This window comes from Aspergillus pseudotamarii (assembly GCF_009193445.1).
Source record: "Aspergillus pseudotamarii strain CBS 117625 unplaced genomic scaffold BDV38scaffold_67, whole genome shotgun sequence".
In the NCBI taxonomy this organism is placed as follows: Eukaryota; Fungi; Ascomycota; class Eurotiomycetes; order Eurotiales; family Aspergillaceae; genus Aspergillus; species Aspergillus pseudotamarii.
In genome coordinates, this window is record NW_022475081.1 from 40,529 (window position 1) to 57,906 (window position 17,378).

General features: G+C 48.8%; 9 protein-coding genes across 9 annotated transcripts; 4 read left to right on the forward strand and 5 right to left on the reverse strand.

Annotated features, from left to right (window-relative positions):
* Window positions 1-428: 428 nt before the first annotated feature.
* BDV38DRAFT_274337 (SNARE-binding exocyst subunit SEC6) lies at window positions 429-2,708 on the forward strand (the record flags this gene model as incomplete). Its single annotated transcript, XM_032057825.1, has 1 exon — window positions 429-2,708. One exon carries the CDS (start codon window positions 429-431, stop codon window positions 2,706-2,708), a length of 2,280 nt encoding a protein of 759 aa, XP_031909436.1.
* Window positions 2,709-3,033: 325 nt separating this feature from the next.
* On the reverse strand, window positions 3,034-4,231 carry BDV38DRAFT_274338 (uncharacterized protein; the record flags this gene model as incomplete). The annotated part of the gene is made up of 2 exons (XM_032057826.1): window positions 3,034-3,170; window positions 3,259-4,231. 2 exons carry the CDS (start codon window positions 4,229-4,231, stop codon window positions 3,034-3,036), a joined length of 1,110 nt encoding a protein of 369 aa, XP_031909437.1.
* Window positions 4,232-4,455: 224 nt separating this feature from the next.
* On the forward strand, window positions 4,456-5,626 carry BDV38DRAFT_185500 (frataxin family protein). Its single transcript, XM_032052160.1, has 2 exons — window positions 4,456-5,039; window positions 5,173-5,626. Exons 1-2 carry the CDS (start codon window positions 4,680-4,682, stop codon window positions 5,443-5,445), a joined length of 633 nt encoding a protein of 210 aa, XP_031909438.1. The 5' UTR covers window positions 4,456-4,679; the 3' UTR covers window positions 5,446-5,626.
* Window positions 5,627-6,086: 460 nt separating this feature from the next.
* Window positions 6,087-6,639, reverse strand: dph3 (CSL family zinc fnger-containing protein). The gene has a single exon (XM_032052161.1). The coding sequence runs from the start codon at window positions 6,471-6,473 to the stop codon at window positions 6,153-6,155; it is 321 nt and encodes a 106-aa protein (XP_031909439.1). The 5' UTR covers window positions 6,474-6,639; the 3' UTR covers window positions 6,087-6,152.
* A 64-nt stretch (window positions 6,640-6,703) lies between these two features.
* On the reverse strand, window positions 6,704-8,284 carry BDV38DRAFT_185511 (uncharacterized protein). Its single transcript, XM_032052162.1, has 4 exons — window positions 7,960-8,284; window positions 7,777-7,875; window positions 7,169-7,701; window positions 6,704-7,092 (listed from the first exon to the last, which is right to left on the reverse strand). The coding sequence occupies exons 1-4, from the start codon at window positions 8,101-8,103 to the stop codon at window positions 6,810-6,812; spliced, it is 1,059 nt and encodes a 352-aa protein (XP_031909440.1). The 5' UTR covers window positions 8,104-8,284; the 3' UTR covers window positions 6,704-6,809.
* Window positions 8,285-8,533: 249 nt separating this feature from the next.
* BDV38DRAFT_185521 (uncharacterized protein) lies at window positions 8,534-8,940 on the reverse strand. The gene has a single exon (XM_032052164.1). The coding sequence runs from the start codon at window positions 8,825-8,827 to the stop codon at window positions 8,594-8,596; it is 234 nt and encodes a 77-aa protein (XP_031909441.1). The 5' UTR covers window positions 8,828-8,940; the 3' UTR covers window positions 8,534-8,593.
* BDV38DRAFT_185514 (putative transcription regulator BDF1) lies at window positions 8,777-11,857 on the reverse strand. Its single transcript, XM_032052163.1, has 3 exons — window positions 11,353-11,857; window positions 9,292-11,290; window positions 8,777-9,230 (listed from the first exon to the last, which is right to left on the reverse strand). Exons 1-3 carry the CDS (start codon window positions 11,454-11,456, stop codon window positions 8,898-8,900), a joined length of 2,436 nt encoding a protein of 811 aa, XP_031909442.1. The 5' UTR covers window positions 11,457-11,857; the 3' UTR covers window positions 8,777-8,897.
* Window positions 11,858-12,420: 563 nt separating this feature from the next.
* BDV38DRAFT_258303 (uncharacterized protein) lies at window positions 12,421-13,038 on the forward strand (the record flags this gene model as incomplete). The annotated part of the gene is made up of 3 exons (XM_032055717.1): window positions 12,421-12,722; window positions 12,833-12,938; window positions 13,016-13,038. A coding segment is annotated over exon 1 (167 nt), but the record flags the coding sequence as incomplete, so codon positions are not given.
* A 695-nt stretch (window positions 13,039-13,733) lies between these two features.
* BDV38DRAFT_185566 (WD40 repeat and Utp12 domain-containing protein) lies at window positions 13,734-16,736 on the forward strand. The gene is made up of 2 exons (XM_032052165.1): window positions 13,734-14,566; window positions 14,625-16,736. The coding sequence occupies exons 1-2, from the start codon at window positions 13,995-13,997 to the stop codon at window positions 16,588-16,590; spliced, it is 2,538 nt and encodes an 845-aa protein (XP_031909444.1). The 5' UTR covers window positions 13,734-13,994; the 3' UTR covers window positions 16,591-16,736.
* The last annotated feature ends 642 nt before the right edge of the window (window positions 16,737-17,378 follow it).

Below are 17,378 nucleotides of genomic sequence, written 5' to 3' on the forward strand. Positions count from 1 at the left end.
GTCGGCCTGCGAGGCGGAGAGTCACGTGTATAGTATTCTGCCAGCGTCTTCCTGGCGGGCGGAGCGCACTTGACAATCTATTTGCTTGAATGAAACGCGGGGATGTGCCATTGGCTGCTATAAGTCATAGTGGCATGCATATGGCTGCTATCTTGCTGTGACTCTACGTACGTTTGAACGGAATCTAATTTGGGTTCAAAGCGCTGTGCGTTTAAGAGTGTATACTTGGCACATTATTGATTGCGGCGGCATCGATTATATTGCGACTAGGGGTTATTGCAGATATTCTTATGACGGTTTCTCTGTTGCTCTAATTGTCTGGTTGCACTACGGAATTACCGAGTTTAATGATCCTGTAGCAGACAGGACGCTTACCACTGGTATTTTATATCGATCTAGTACCTTACCTAGTGTATGATATCGTCGAAATGGCACGAGGTGGAGACTCGGAAGGAACGGTGGCTCTACCACGGCTAGAAGATATTCTGCGTCACCCTGAAGACCTGGACAAGATCGCCGGACTGAGAGCGGAATACTCGCGGAAGAAGGCAGCCGTCGATTCACAGCTCCGAGAAGGCCTCCGGGATCAATTGGGGACAGTACAACGCAGCATCAGCGCGTTAACCGAAGGCCAGCGCCAGGTTTCGAAGACGAAGGATGAGCTCCAGGGAATCGACAAACTATGTGCGGAGTCGCAATCCAGCGTCGAGGATTTCTCCCAGATTGATCGACTTGCCAAAGTGCAGAGGAACTTCGAGGCGGTCTTGACGATGAAGAAGGGACTGGAGAATTTTAGTGAGAATCTTGCTGAGGTTGAGAATCTTCTAAGAGAGGATGATGATGATCTCGAGAACCAGCCGAATTTGCTGCGAGCTCATATGCAGATCTCTAAATTGAGAGATTTCCGAGACGAGGCGATGGATCAGATACGAAAGGCCCAGGACCCGAGCAGCGAAGCCACGCTGGAGGATTACTTCCAGGGTCTGGATAGTGTTATTGACTGGTTTGATGATCATTTGGGAACTGCTTGTATGAATCTGATCCCCCTTGTGCAGTCTGATAACCCTAGCATGGTTGTCCGGCTAGCTGTTGTTGTCATGAACGAGGAAAAGAAAGATGAAACGGTTCGTGCTTTGCAGGAAGCGCAGAAGGACCACCAGGATCTGGCAGGCCGGTTCAAGTCGATGAATGTGGGCCCTAAAACGATTAGGGGCTATAAGGAAAAGTTTCTCCAAGCCATTGAATTCTACGCACAGGATCAGTTTGAGAATACTAAGGAGGAATTCCTCGGCGATCCAGATATCCTAGAGAAGAGTTTCCGATGGTTCTTCAATGATCTCTTCTCTGTTAAGCAGGGCATGCAGACATTGATGCCAAAGAAGTGGAAGATTTACAAGACATACACTGATATTTACCACCGGATGATGCATGACTTTTTCGTGGATCTGATCAATGACCCTGAGCTACCCCCAGATAATCTGCTTTCTATAATCCACTGGAGCGAGAAATACTATAAGAAGATGAACAAACTCGGGTGGAAACAGACAGACCTGCGACCAAACATTCTCGATGATCGTGAACCTGAGCTCATTCGACAATGGCAGAGCATTATCATCAAAGCGGTCGAAGAGTGGATGGAGAGGATCACAGAGACCGATAGGAATGGCCTGGTGGAGCGGGTTCCTGACTCTCTGGACACTAATGCAGAGGGCTACTTCCGCACCAAAACCCTTCCGGATATGTGGCGCATGATTCATGAACAAATCCAGGCAGCTACCGCCTCCTCTCGTACAGACCTGGTCGAAGGCATTATCGATGCTATGTTCCGAGTGCTCAAGGGACGTCAAACCGCTTGGCAATCGCTCATCGAAGAGGAGTGCGCCAAATATAAGGCGCCAGGCGGCGACCAGCTTGATGGATTGCAGCTGTTGCAGGATTGGCTTGTTGCGGTGGCCAACGACCAGATTGCTTGTATCGATGACAATGATGAATCAGGACAACTGGGCTACCTGTCGAGGTTCAAGCGCGATTTCGAGGCGCACGTCGACCCGAAATACATGGCGGCGCGAGCTATACCAGAGCTGGACGCCCTTCGCGACGGCTACGTGGACCTAAGTACCTATTGTCTTACTCAATTCGTCGAAGTAGTTTTTGCGGTCGACTTCCGCTCTACTATCCCCGATTTCTTCACTCAGAAGTGGTATGGCGACTTTGCCATCAAGCGCATCACTTCTACATTCGAAGACTACATGGCCGATTATTCCCCTGTCATTCACCCATCTCTAATCGACATATTAGTTGAGGAACTCTCCGACGAACTCTTGGTTCGGTATCTGTCGTCTGTGCGCAACCGCGGTGTCAAATTCCGGCGACACGCTGATCCATACACGGACAAGTTCAAGGACGACGTTCTAACCGTTTTCGCCTTCTTTCAAAACTATCCGGACTCATTTGCCAGTACCATCAAGCAGAAGTGGCGGCTCGTCGACTGGTTGGTTCGCCTGCTTGAATCAGAGAAGGGTCCTGCCGTTGTTGCAGTCTATGAGGACTTCAAAATGGAATACTGGGATCTGCAGCTGACGTGGGTTGAGGCAGTGCTTAGGACAAGGGATGACTTTGAGAGAAGCATGATCAGTGCTGTCAAGGCCAAAGCAGCAGAGTTGTCTGTGGAAAGAGGTATGGAGACTCTTATGAGCCGGATGAGGTAGTTGAATGGTATCTAGGAGACGAATGACATAGCTCTATTCAGCGTGGCGTTAGGAGTTCTTTCTAGTTATATGTCAGGGTCGGCTGTTGCTAAGATGTATTCTATAATATGAATCCAATGATTCCAGTCTATATGCTCGCTTTACTTCGGCTAGAAGAAAGCCTAATTATGTACTTGACTTTGGGTATATAACAGTCAACGAATATGCACACCAACCCCAACACTCCCATCACAACTGGCATCCATCTTACCGTCCCCGTCTCCCATAGACTGAAACTCCAAGCTCCTTTCCACTACAGGCAAGTATTTCTCCCGCAAACGTGCGTTCATTCCATCCTCATCGGCCTCTGGGTCAAGTTTCTTCGCACCCATCTCACAAATACACACTGTTTCAAGGGGGAAGTTCTTCGCCCACACAAAGGGATATCGGTGTTTGGCGCCGGTGGCATCGTTAGACACTCTCCTGTTGTTCGGTGACTTGTCTCCTTCACGCTCCGAATGGCTGGTCTCATTCTCTGAAAGATCCTCCTCGTTCAGCTGATCTTGCTCACTACTACCCCCGCTAGTTATAACCACAGTAGTTCGAGGAGTCGTTCTATCGCCGTCAACATAATAATTTCGATAATGGGACAAAAACTCCCGTGCGTCGAAAGTGTATTGGTTTTTGCGATTTTGACCCTTCTGCGGCCCTCCCCCCCGTGCTCTCCCACGGACATAAATTGTATTTGCGACCGTAGCGTGCAGCAGAAGCGGTCTGATCTTCGGTTTTGAAACCGTAAATTCCTTCGATACAGGCTGAGTGCTTATCGGCTTGTCTGACGTTCGTGCGGTTTCTTCCGCAACATTGGCTGGCATTTCCTCAAGGAGGGAGGGCTCTTCAATCGCCGCCTCTTCTGTAGACTTATCGTTCGTCTGCTTGCTATCTTTCTCTTTTCTCTGGTCACCGAGCAAAAATCCAGCTTCCAGGAATTTGTCCCGCAGCAGTTCACAGAAAGGATACAAGCGAGCAGTAGGATCGACTGGCGCCGCATGTAGGACCGTCGCGGCGCGCGCGCGAGGAAGCGCATGCAAAGATTCAAGAGAAATGATGAACGGGCTCGGGGGACTTTCACCATGTGATTTGGCAAGGTCCCCGGCGCTCGACGAAGATGACTGGTCTGCCGCTGGAACTAGATGTGCATTTATCTTCCTCCCTTGTGCGCGTGCGCTTGCGATTTTCTCGGCCTCACGCACCATGGTGACTAGGTTTAGCGATTGAAAGAACTCGATAGCCTCGCTTAGACGATCCTTTGTTGGGAGACTCATGACACCCAGAGTCAGGTGCAGAGTACCGACGGGACGGAGCGCACCATCTGGGATGAGTGGCTGCTCTGGAGCTCCATATCGAAGTGCCCGGCGAGGGATCGAAGCTTTGAATGCTGCCAGTGAGGATTCCAGTTGGGGGAGGGATGTTGAGTTGACTAGAGGGAGGCAGAGAAAGTGGGTTAAGGGTGGTCTTTTCTCTTTCTTTTTTGCGCCGGACATGGCTGTCGTCCACTGTTTGGGGCGGTATGAGCGAAAGAAGATAAATGTTGATGGCCAGGATGTTGTGACTCTTGTGAGGGGCCTGCACGGCGGGAGGTATATCATTTATAGAGCACTTTAGATCGTCGGTTACCCCCAGTGGTTTGCTTGGCAAGGAATATGAAGCGTCGAGTAAGACGCTAAATATAAATATAGTCTATGTGATATATGTGGCGCTAGCAGGAACGAGTTGTTCTCATAATATGGTTGTAATTGGTGATTTAAATGGAATAGAATGCGGAGAAAGTCACGCCGAATGGAGTTAAGCTCCACATAAGCTATGATGCCATCCATTTCCTTTTACCTCCACTTTTCTCTGCTTTTGCACCTCCCAGCGTCCCTCTTCGATAACCTGTGATCAACTCTCTAGAAGACAGTCTCACTCAGTCAACGTCTCACGTATTCCATTATGCTCTCCCGTTTTCCTCGAGCTCTCCCAGCGGCCATCCGCCCGACCCTTCGCGTTGCCCGGATCTCAGCGCCAGTAGCTTCTCATTACCAACCCCAGTCGAGTCCGGCTTCTCGCTCATCTCATCGGGGCTTCCATTGCACTGCTGCAGCTCGTAAGGGCATTTTCCCAGGCTCGTCGGACCCTCCGGCCCCAAACCCGCAAAGCAACAATGTCGCGGGCGCCGCCAGCCACGTCACCGAGCCATCGCCATTGACAGACGCAGAATACCATGAATACGCGGAGCATTATCTCAATGTGCTCCAGAGCGAGATCGAGAAGGTCCAAGAGGAGGGTGCTGACATAGAGGCTGAGTACAGTGTGCGTTTTCCCCGTTGCTAATTTCTCTTCTAAGCTCTTGGATGGGCTTTAGCTCTGTCACTTTTCCATGTGGTTTACTTCCCGCTGAAAAATCAATTGGTATACGGCATGCTAATTACTGCCTTGCATATAGGCCGGAGTAATGAACATCATTCTTCCCAGTGTTGGCACCTATGTCCTGAACAAGCAACCCCCCAACAAGCAGATCTGGCTCAGCTCCCCTATCTCTGGTCCCAAGCGGTATGACTGGGTCGTAGAGGGAGACTACATGCACGAGAAACAGGATAGTAGGCCCTTTGCTAGTGGGCAATGGATTTATCTCCGGGATGGATCGAATCTGACGGACCTGTTGAACACCGAGTTGACCTTGAATATCCCGAGAGATGTCTACACTGAGGAACAGTGATCTGTTTGTTCTGGTTGCAGCGTATGCGACTTGGATATACGAAGATGTGCCTATGTTACCCGGGCCGCAAATACATGAAGTTGTGGTGGTTGTAGGGTATGAGGGCTCTCTTTAAGTGAATCTTGGTGAACTATACATTTCGGCATCGGGTATTACACCATATACTTGTTGCGCAGACATAATACAATATGCATATTTAAATTTCGTGGTGTACTACCGTTCCCAGATTAAGGATTGGGATCCCACTTCTCTGTATATTCCGAGCGCACAAGCGACCAATTCTAGAAGGCGATCATCGCCTAATAGTACCATGTCGTCACTATGATGCGGTCACTATTGTGTCTTCACTTGATGCCCACTAATGCGCCTCATCTCTCATGTTTCACCAGCACTAAGTCAAGAGATACGATGCCTCATCAAGAAAATTCCCCCAGCCGGGTTCGACGGCAGGCCCCTCACATCATGCATACGGCAAGACCCCACTAACACTTCAGTCTTCCGGCCAATGCGACCACCAGCTCGAGGGCGGGTATCCGACTGTATTGCGCTCGCGATGTCGCATAGCCCCCCGTAGCGAAGACTGAACGTCTATACTTTTCCTTCGAGTCCACAAGGGAGAAGACGAGAGGTTCCAGTATGTGTAGTGACGTATGACGGTATTAATTTATAGCCCCTATAGCTGTTTCCCTATTTCCATCTTGAATAGTTTAAGCCTGAACCGCAACGGCGCCGGGACCTTGCTGCTGATTGGCCTTGGGGAGGTCGTCCTTGATGATGTTAGTAAGAACCCCGGTGTATACACGATTATAAAAAGGAATAGATGAGAAACGTACAACGTCAAAAATAACCCGAATCATTAAGCTGCAGCTGGGGCAAACGGCGATTTCTTCTCCGTCGCGAAGATCATCGATCGCAATCTCGAATCGGTCGCCACACGGGCATGGGTAATGGTAGAGTTGGACGGCGGGGTCGAAGGTCATATCTTCGATTTCAATTTCGTCGTAGATAGAGAGGGTTTGATCGGCCATTTTTAGTGTAGTTTTTATTTTATTGAGAAAATACTTTGTGAATTTTGTGGGGGAGGGGGGTTAAAGATCAGTGTATAGAATCCACGAGTCTTATCGGCGGAAAACTTTTGGTGGGATGGTCAGGTGATTGTAGTGCGGGTGTTGTTTATTGGCTGGTTCAAGAAGGTTGCTTTGGTACTAGAAGGTACAGAATTGCACCATCTAATTGGAGGACATGTAATAAAGTAATGGTTGATTATGGACACGGTTATTAAGCACTGCAGTATAAGGCACGATGATGCGTTTGGGACAAGGGTATCTTAAGAGAAATCAATAGATCGAGAAACACCTACCCATTCATAACCTTTCAATCTCCGACCTCACATCTTCAATTTCTCGGATTAAATCCCCGTATTGTCGGGTAATATCCCTCATAGGCCCTGTTACTAACCGTCTTCTACTACCAGCTCTATCGTTCGCTCCCGAGTCATCCACCTCATATGCTTCTAGTTCCTCCAGGGCTGCCGCCTTTCTCTCCTCCAGCCGCTCGCGGGTGTCTTGAAGGTGCTGGCGGTATCGGCTGAGAGCAGCAATAGTCTCAGGCGTGTGTATCGTGGCACAAATATCCAGTTTCGTCACACTATTATGTCCAATTAATCTCGGCAGGCCTTCATAGAATCCTTGAACTTAGTGCAAGCCACTGGGGTCGGACATACCTCAACTTTCCTTCCATGTCCCGTGCTACTGTAGCTAGATGCTCTGCCTTCGCTTTGGTGGCTCGGGCGAGTGCCCCGTGTTTGGCGCGTTCCAGTAACACCACCGTACGCTCCAGCACTGCAGCCCGTGTCGCCAGGACTTCCCCCGCTGTCGCTGCCATCCGTGTACGGGCTGCCGGAAGTTCGGATAGTTGTTTATGGCGTAATTTGCGCAGCCGATCTTCAAGCTGTTGGGAGAGAGAAACGGGTGCCCTCATCATCGACTGACGAGCCCTAGTCCGGGGTCGAGATAACTCCGCGGACGGAGGATTCGAAGCGTCGCCCACATTGGCGATCAATCGAAGGTCACCTAGAGAAGAGGAAATGGCATTCGAGAAGGGCTTGATCAATGCGGGAAGATCGGAGTAGAATTTGTCAATGTCTGGAGCCAAGAGAGATAGCGCATCGGCTCCATCGCGATCGTCACCATCCAGGTTGAGCTGGTTGGATGACGAGTCCAAATACAAGCTGATAATTGCGATCGTGTCGCGGTACTAGTAGTAAGCCATGTAACCTTGTCAGTTATTACTGTTCTCCTTCGTGTAGGTTGCCTGTGGAGTCATGCTGACATCGTCCGATAAATCACTGTCAGGATCAAAGGCTAGCTGTCGCAGTGTTCGTTTCTTGATTTGCTTTTTTATATGACGAGTCCGACAGTTTTTAAGTTCCTAAGCAAAATGTCCTCTCGATTTAGCATTGTTGTGGTTCATTCCCCCGAGTGTGGAATTGTTTTAGATAGTTAAAGGACGTACTTCCAAGACGGCCTTTCTGGCAGGCTGCGCATCGTTGGCGCGTGTCGAGGCATCAGGGTTGAGCAAATTCGTTGTCAAATTCTGGTATAGCCTCTTAAATTGAGGATTATCCTCCAGTATAGCTGGGTCGCAAGGAGGTAACATAACCAGTTATAGCGTTCTAGATAAGTAGGTTGTGAAGCTGGAGATTAGATTAGGAATAACAATTAATTAAATCGGTGTGCAGCGTCACCGCCCGCCGATAAGTACTAGTAGTATAATGCTTGCTTCGCTCCGCTGCGCAATATTGAACCTTCAAGCATACCAAGGCTCAGTATCCAGCCTACAGGTGATTACTCGGAATGTGTATAAGAATACAAAGTCTCAGATTTTCGCTTCCGTTTTCACATTTCTTTCGTAATCATACATGCACTTGGTGCCATCACAACCCTCTCCTCAGAGAACTATCACTGCGCATCGACTTGCAACTGAAGCATTTCCGCCTTCACCAGAGAACAAGCGCAAAGCATGCTTAAGCAAGTCCAACCAATGTCAGCAGGAAGTGCCCTCGTGAAAGACGAGCAAAAGCATATCGTGCGTTCACCACAGGATTGTGGACCTTGCCACCAGATGCAGGCGAGCGAAAGTGGAGAGCTCAGACGCGACGTTCAACCCGATAGAAGTAAAGGGCTATGTACAAGAATACCAGGCGCCTGATAATAAAATCCAGGCCGTCTTCCAACGCAACAGTATCGCTAATAGTAGAAAGGAAAAGACAAACAAAAAAGGCTGGTGTGGTAACGCAGGTTAACAACCAAGATGGGGAACAACTAATTAGAATAATGGATAACGTAAAATGAAGAATGGGAATGCCCAGTGTGACTAGCATAGTAGATCAACAAGAGACGTGGAAGATTTCCGAAAAGTAAATATTCAGCTAGAATTGACCCAGCGAAGGTTTACTCCTCCTCGCTCTCTTCCGAGTCATCTTCCGAATCGTCGCTACTTTCGTTGGCTTCCACAGAAGGAACTGGATCAGGAGAACGGCCACCGCCCTGGAAGCGAGACAGGTTGCTCTCGAGCATGTTGATCTGAGCTTCCTGTTCAAACTTGCTCATGGGCTTGTTCTTTTTGGGTTTCGGGGCGGCAGCAGTATTCATAGCAGTGGGTGTCGCCACGTCTTCATCTTCCATAACTTGGGGCGCATTCTTCTTGACGAATCTGAGAAGCATCAATAATACATCGTTAGGTAGCTCATCGATATCAAGTTCAATCTCCGTCTCTTGGGTGCCCTAGACGCAAAAGTTAGGCTTCTTAGCTCATTGCAGTAAGTAGCTGTTGCGGAGATCGTACCTTGAGAGATGGAACATTGCTTTGGATGATCTTAAGCGCTTCCTGCATCTTCTTATCTGGAAGGCTACTAATCCCATTGGATATGATTTGCTTCTCCTGATACGTGACCCAGCGCTGCTTCTCGGGCTTCGATGGCTTTATGCTGCTCTTCTTGTCCTTCTTGGCCAGATTCATGGTTCCAGGCTTTTTGATATCCTTAGTGCTAGACTTGAGCTTCCCGGCCTTCTTCGATCCGGGTGGTGTCTTCTTTTTCTTCTTCTGGGCAATAGCTTCCACCTTACGTGTCATCTCAGCGATCTTCTGCTGTAGCCGTTGAAGTTCTTCGTCGTCGTCGCTTTCGTCCGCATCTTCGTCGCTTTCGTCAGATTCGGACTCGGACTTTCCGCTTTGGTGCTCAGGATGCGGTTCATGGGCCTCTAGGTAGCGTGTCTTCTGAGACCATTTAGAGTTGAATATCTCCTCAAACTTTTGTCCAGCAAGGTAGGTAGGGTCGCCAGGGATATTGAACTTGAAACAGTTTTTGAAAATTAGGCGCATGTCCAGTTCGAATTCTTTGGCGTTCTCGTATTGACCAGTTTTAAGTTTCGTCTGCATAGTCGAGAGATCCATCGGTTTCTTGATAATGCTGTGGTAGGTAGGAATATTCAAGGCCACAGGATCAACGGGCTGATAGAACGGGACTGCATAGTTAAAATGTTTTGGCTTGTGAAGCTCATCTAGAACCTCCTGGCAGAACTTCAATTCCCATTGATATTTCTTCTTCTTTGGCTTCGTTGAGTAGGGGAGATCGCGCTTCGGGGGATGGATGGACCGCTTAGGGCGTCCATCAGCATTGGTGGAATCGCGACGAATAACAGGAAGGCCTTCTGGTCCCAAAGCGAATGTTGTAGCCTGAGGGGAACCACCAGTTGGGCGTGGTGGAGCCTGGCCTATACTTGTTCGTGGTTCCCGTCGTGCCGCTGAGGTCTTAGGAGAAGACTTCTTCGATTTCCTTTCTTCGATATCATCAGGCCTAGGGCAATTAATCATCTGCTTTTCGAAAGTAGACTTGAGCTTCTGCCCTTCCTGCGCAACAATATGATCCGGGCCATTGAACGTCAACGAGTTTTGAACCATTAGGCTAAAATCATCAACGACAGCCTTGACCGACCTGTACTCATTATTTTTCAGACGCCTCTCAATGGTTCCAAGATCCATGGGCTGCCTGATAATCTGTGGATAATGAGGAATGTTCATCTTCTCTGGATCAACTGGCTCTCGATAAAAGCGTGAGTCATTCATACGCTTCAGGCTTTGGATCCCTTTAAGAAGGAACTTGTGCTGGACCCTAGTCATAGTCGCATCGCCATTTGTTGCCGCATCCGCACGTCGCTCAGCCACGGGGCCGGGGGTCCCGGGGGCTTTAAATCCAGTTGAGGTAGAACCCTCCCCTCCAATCTTGGTACGCTTCGCAGCAGGCTCATCTCTTGAATCTGGCTCGCGTTCCCTAGACAGCTTTGTGGGGGACACCGGAACATCTGGCGCATCTCGCATTTCCTGATCAACACTCTGCAGATGTGGTAACGAGGAAGCCTTAGTAGTTAAATCATTGTTCGAAGGACGTTCAGGCTTTGCACTAGCGGGAGGATGATGTGGAAGATCAGTCTTCGCGGCAGAGCCCTGAGCCTGGGCACTGCCGTCCACCTCTTTCGCTGGCTTTAAGCTTTCTGGCGTTGGCTGCGATTTTTGAGGGGTACCATTATCAGCACTAGTATTCCCACTAGAGTTGCCAAGGTTCTTCCCAGTTGTTTCCTTTTTTGTTTCGTCTATAGCTGAAGATTCCGTGGCCGGGTTTTTGCGTTCCTCGGGCGGAGCAGTCGGTGACTTCGGAGGGGATGTTGTATTGACTCCGTTTGTGGCAGTGGTCTCATGGCCATTCACTGAAGCAGGTTTGGTCGATTCGACTTTCTTCTCATTAACTGCCGCATCTGGCTTAGAATCAGTTACAAGACCCTGCATGCTGTGAAGAGGCAGTCAGTAATTAGTTCCATGTTTCCGAAAGTCGATTGGAGATATACATACTCTTTGCGACCAACATCGACAGAAGAGATGCCATTTGGCGACGGTGGCAGTTGAGGCTTCTCCTCCTTGAGCACAGGAGCAGCCTCCGGAGGCGGGGTCGCCATCGAGGTCGATGTTTAGATGTCCAGTTGTGGACCAGAATACAGTGTACTAACACGCAGCGATGTAGGCAGCAGCTGGTATCAGTTATCGAGAAAGCTTAAAGCGACAACAAAAATGCACTGAATAGGTATTCTCTGCGCTATCACAGACTAAATGGATCGATTCGTCAACCGTCGACTAAAACCCCCTGATTAAGTGACAAAAGACAGATGAAAACTGTTGCTCAGCAGTCACAACTGCTGCGACGCCGCGGTGTTAGAATATACAGGAAAGATGAGTATTAGCGCGGGTCGGAAGTGGAGAATGCGACAGGAAGCAGAGGAATTTATATTGCCAAGAGGCGGTACGCTGTAGAGGGTCACGTGGGCGGCAAGCCTGATTGACTAAGCGTGAGGCAATCTCGAGATAAAACGGAAGTGTAAAGAAGAATCAAAAGGGAGAAGTCGAAAAAGAATAGGCAAGTCAGGTGATCTTTAGAGGGATCGCACGTGCCAACTATATGCCTGAGGCCACAGTGATTAAATGAACCTCGTGGAGTCGCGATCGAGAGTGGAGGGTGATAGAAATACAGTTAATTTGGTTTGGGGGTTTGAGTTGTTGCTAATAATAATAATCAAGTGAAAGGGGAAATAATAATGACCATAATAAATAAAATAAAATAAAATATAAAGGGCAAGTGCAATAGCTGTGGCTGGGATTCTTATCTGGGAGCGCGACGCGACAACGCGTTAGACTGGGTTAAAAAGAAAATAAATGATGATAAATGCCCAGGGGGTGGTCACGGGTAACCTTGGACACGCAGGTTTAGGCGAGGCGGTAAGAAAAAAGGGTAAGGAAGGCGTGACCGGGCGCGCAGCTCAGCTCAGATCCAGAAACAGAGACTGAGAAAATCGGAGGGGGTGCTAGAATCCTTAAGTACGAACGACCGCGTCGCGGTCGTCCGTCCTCTGCCGCTAACTCCATCGGATACACTAGTCCTAATTCAATATTCAGCAGTTTTTGATTGGCTGATGGATGACGCGTTCTACGAGCCCACGGATACGATTGGGTTCTTCCAACTTTGGTGGATCCTCGTACCAGGAGTCCCTTTGTCGGAAACATCCTCGAAAAATATTGAGCTCTCCAAAAATAAAAATTAATAAAAATCAAGTCAGAGCTGCAAAAAAGACACATCAAGCTGACGAATAACTAATACTTGAAGAACACTGAAGGCCCTACAAGGCGTTTGGCTTGGATACATCGCACGAAACGCCATTCGCTAAATGTATCTTTTGTCATACCGTAAGTCAGATATGACATACCCAAAAATCTGTTAGGCATTCATGACTGGATGAAGGACTGCATCATGGATATGGTTGATGGCTGGTTTGCTACACACCGATCCAGAAAAAGTTGATCTGCTGACCCGAGAAAGCCCCAGGGTCAAGCCCTGAGCCCTTCCCTTGCATTGCATTAGGTCTAGCCTAATAATGCTGATATAATCACTATGGCTTATTAGTCATGCCAAGAGAGACATAGTAGTTAACTAAGGACATGAACAGAAACACCGAGGATATGATACCTGATCGCTTTGAGCTTTAAAGAACTGGTTCAGTCACGGTATGAATACGAGCTTAACTCGACTTTTTCCCTAGTAGTACATGTAGCGTAACAGTGGTGCCTGCCTGTATCCCCTTGTTCTGCTGGTCTCAGGACACTCCACATTGATCTTCGAATAATCATCAGTGTCGCGCTTTATCAGTCACCCCTGACTTATAGGTGGAGTGAAACACGACAAAGGGGATTTTCTTGCAGTTGAGTCTGGGTGGGCGGAGATGAGTCAAGAGTGTAGCAACTGACAACATATGACTCTGCGCGGAGAACATGCAACTGTGTGCCAGTTGTAGTCAAAATAAAAACTGCGCATATTTGCCTCCCAAGGCCCGAAGAATGCAACCTTTGAACCCAATGGTATTTCAGTCCTTTGGTAATATCGATCAATGGAAGAAGCAAGCTGTGCTTATCTTCAGAGCCTGATGTGAAGGCAAAGCTGTGAGTGAGTTCGAGAAGACATTCACAACCCGGGCAATATCTGGGTTAGTAGATTCGAACGACTAGCTCGATATTACCTAGTTTCTTAATCGTGAATGGGAGGAGGAAGCGTCACCAGCAAAAACAGAAAGCCTAGTCCGATTCGACATTCTGCGGGCACGTCTAAGACCAACGCATTGTTGAGAGGAAAGATTAGTTATAGGTCCTCTAAAGAGGTATGGAGAAGTAGTTAACTAGTAACTATGGAAAGAGGCGGGCGATTAGATAAGACGCCTGCAGCACTTATAAGGGCGCTTGGCCTGTTATGGTCTAGCGCCATCTATTGGCTCTACAGAACTTTTTTTTCCTTCTCAGCAACACCGCCCAAGAGACGGCGACAGTCTGCAGTTCAACAGACTCTCAACATCCAGGTGTCGCTCAAAGTCGAAGCGGGACTAGGCTTAATCCACTACCTGGTGTCTCTTCTGTGACATTGTTTGTTTCTTCTTTCACTTACAGATTTGGTCAAAATGGGCAAGAAGACATCTCGCCCGCCCGCCTCGAAAACCTCCTCCGCTGCGTCGCCCGCGATATCCGGCATGACATACACGGGGAGCAAATCTTCGATACTGAAGGCGTCATTTGCACCGTCTGAATATCAATTGGCGCTTTTCGCGTCTGTCATTCAGGGTCTTGGTGCTCAGCATTTGCGAATTCATGATACGAATACCGGCCGGTTACAATGCGAGCATGTCTTGGGTCCTAGGGAGACGGTCACCTCCCTAGATTGGGGATATTATCCAGGAAGGCAGAAGGATCGCGATCAGCAGTCGAAGAAGAAGAGAAAGCGACACTCCGACGTCAATGGTTCCGCCGGTGGGTTCGATCAGGGAGATGTTGTCGTCGCCTTCGGTACCAGTGCTTCAGATATCCGGATGTACTCGCCTACGGAGGACAAGATTGTCGGAACACTTGTTGGAGCTCATGATGAAGGGATTAAGGATTTCAAATTTACATTGAGCAAGCCCGCTCAAGAAGGTTGGAGTGTCGGTGGTGATAACAAACTTGTGCAATGGGATCTACGCACCGGGAAAAGCACAAAGTAAGCTCATATACCCTTATCGTGGGAGTTTTGAGACCTGTCTAACATCGCGTACTAGGATAATTAACTTGCCTTCATCCTCGGTGGTCACGAGTCTGGCGCGCCCGCTTCCCGCCAACCCACCTGTTATCTGCGCATCTCAAACACCATATATAATCGATATTGATAACAACGATGCGCCAATTGCGTTCCCCGCCATGCGCAATTCTATCCATACTCTTCTCACCTCCTCCACTGAGTCCGCCTCTACCGGGTTGTTCCTCGGCTCCGATAATGACCGTTATATCAACGTGTTTGACCCTGAGAGTCGGAAGCTCGTGATGAATCTGGTTACTGAAAAAGAAGTATCTTCGTTGTCATTGTACACCGGCTTCGGGAAGAAGACAGGTGACTCGTTGGAAAAGCAAGCACTGGCAGCTGTAACTGACGACGGCACAATTGAGCTCTTCATGAGGCCATTCGTTCAGCCAAATGACTTGCAGGGAGGTAAGGCTACCACGAGCTTGAAGGCGAGGGGAAGGCAGATGACCAGGAGAGCAGAGTGTTCCATTAAAATCACGCGCTCCGAGGGCTCCGATGCGCTCGTCCCGGTGGTAGCAGCATCGTTCCAGGGTCATGATCTAGTCATTGCATATGCTGAAGGAGGCGTCATCCCTATCTTTGAGCGTGTTTCTTGTTTCGATGAGGAAACCGACGAGTTGGCATTCACGGGCACGAAGAAGATTGTCAAGAGCAAGTCCAACTCGGTACTCTCATCAGTTACCACGAACGGTGCAAGGAAGACAGGTGAAAGCCAGGTCGATGAGTCCAAGGTGGTGGTACAGCAAGGAAATCTTGCAGATGATGATATTGAGATGCAAGACTCCAAACAAGACGTTGCCTCGGATAGCGATGAATATTCGGATGATGACGATAGAGAACACAAGCAGTCGGGTGAAGTGAAGGAAGCAGACAAACAGAAAGGTATCGACAGCGACGTAGAGATGGATAACGCGGGAGAGTCCGATCCTGAAGATGAGGAGGATGAGACTGGCGAACCCTCCTTTGGCGAGCTCATGCGGGCAAACGCAGCAGACATAGATGTTGAGGCTGAACTTGAGGATGATGTCCGCATCGGGTCTCTTGTTCCCGGGAAACCCAACAAAGCAGTCCAGCAGATTCCATCCGGTGTCTCCCTCTCCACTGTCCTTACACAGTCCCTTAGGACCAACGATAACGACATGCTTGAATCTTGTTTCCATACCGGTGACCTCTCGATCATCCGGACGACCATTCAACGCTTGGAGTCGTCCCTGGCAGCTACACTTCTCCAAAAGCTGGCCGAGCGTCTTTCTGCCCGGCCTGGTCGGTATGGGCATCTCCTCGTGTGGATTCAATGGACATGTGTCGCACATGGCGGAGCACTCGCCGGTCAGCCAGATCTTTTGAAGCGTATGGCCACGCTTTACAAGGTCATGGATCAGCGCTCATCAAGTCTATCCTCTTTGCTACTGCTTAAAGGTAAGCTTGATATGCTGGACGCGCAACTCGGCTTGAGGCAATCAATCCGCAGTGGAGCAGAAGGGATGGAGAGTGAAGATGAAGACAACGTCATCTACGTTGAGGGAGAGGAAGAGCTTGAGGAGGATAGTGATGCTGAGACTGGAAAGCACATGGCCACACCACGGACCAAGTTGATTCGCGATCAGACCTTCGACGAAGACGAATCCATGCTGAACGGCGTCCAGTCCGGCATTGATGAGTCAGAAGACGAGGAAGAGGGCAGTGAGGAAGATGATGATGAGAACGAAGATGTATTTGACGTTGAGGCGGAGGAGTCAGCCGGCTCTTCCGACGCTGAGGAGTCCCTAGAGGAGGACGAAGATGACGATGATGATGATGCCGAGAGTGCCGGTTCGATGGCCGATTTCATTGCCGACACAGAAGATGACTCCGAGGATGAGGCTCTTTCAGCTCCCCAGCCGCCACCAAAGAAGACCAAGCTGGGCAGTGGAGGGAAGGGGAAGAACAAGGCGAGAAAATAGATTAGATTTTTATACCCTGTTCTTCTGTGTTTGTTCCTGGAGTTCCGTGTACTACACCCAGACAAAAAAGTGCTCAAAAAGAGAAAAGATATTTTTTGAACCTGTTTCTTGTGCTCCGTTTTAGTGTATGGAGTCATTGTTCACTAGCATCTACGTTGACTTGCTACTACCATCTATTTACGTGTCTTCATACGTCTATCGTCCTGGTTTATGTTCCTAGTCTTGCTGACATGGGGGTGAACACGCACAAATCCGAGGTTCTCGGCCTTTAGATCTATCACCTTGTAGGTACTATTCCTTATTCAGAGACAAAACAAATATATACATGCTTTCCTCCGTGACTATCCATCGTACGGGCAGGCCCGAGACCCGAACAGTACAGCAAACGGCGGCAGGGCAGGGCAACCTCACTAAAAGGATGTTCCTTGGGGAGGGGGCTGTATTCTGGTGTATAATATCGATATGCTCCCTCTCGACCACTGCGCCAGCATTGGTAGCTGACATAGGGTCATACTGGAATTAATCCCACGCGCTAGCATTGGGGGATATATATATTTAAATCACAGTCAAGCATACCATACCATAAACCAAGAATAAACTATAAGATACCGCGCAGAGAAAAGCTACGGACAATACGGGCAGTATCAAAGCGAGTTGAACAGAGACATACGGAATTTTTTTTTTGGCAGTATATTGATACCATCTACCTTCTCTGATGATGTGCAGGCTGTTGTGGAAGTAGAAGTGGACGTAATTCTTTTTTGTAGGCTTATGTATGCAAATATTAA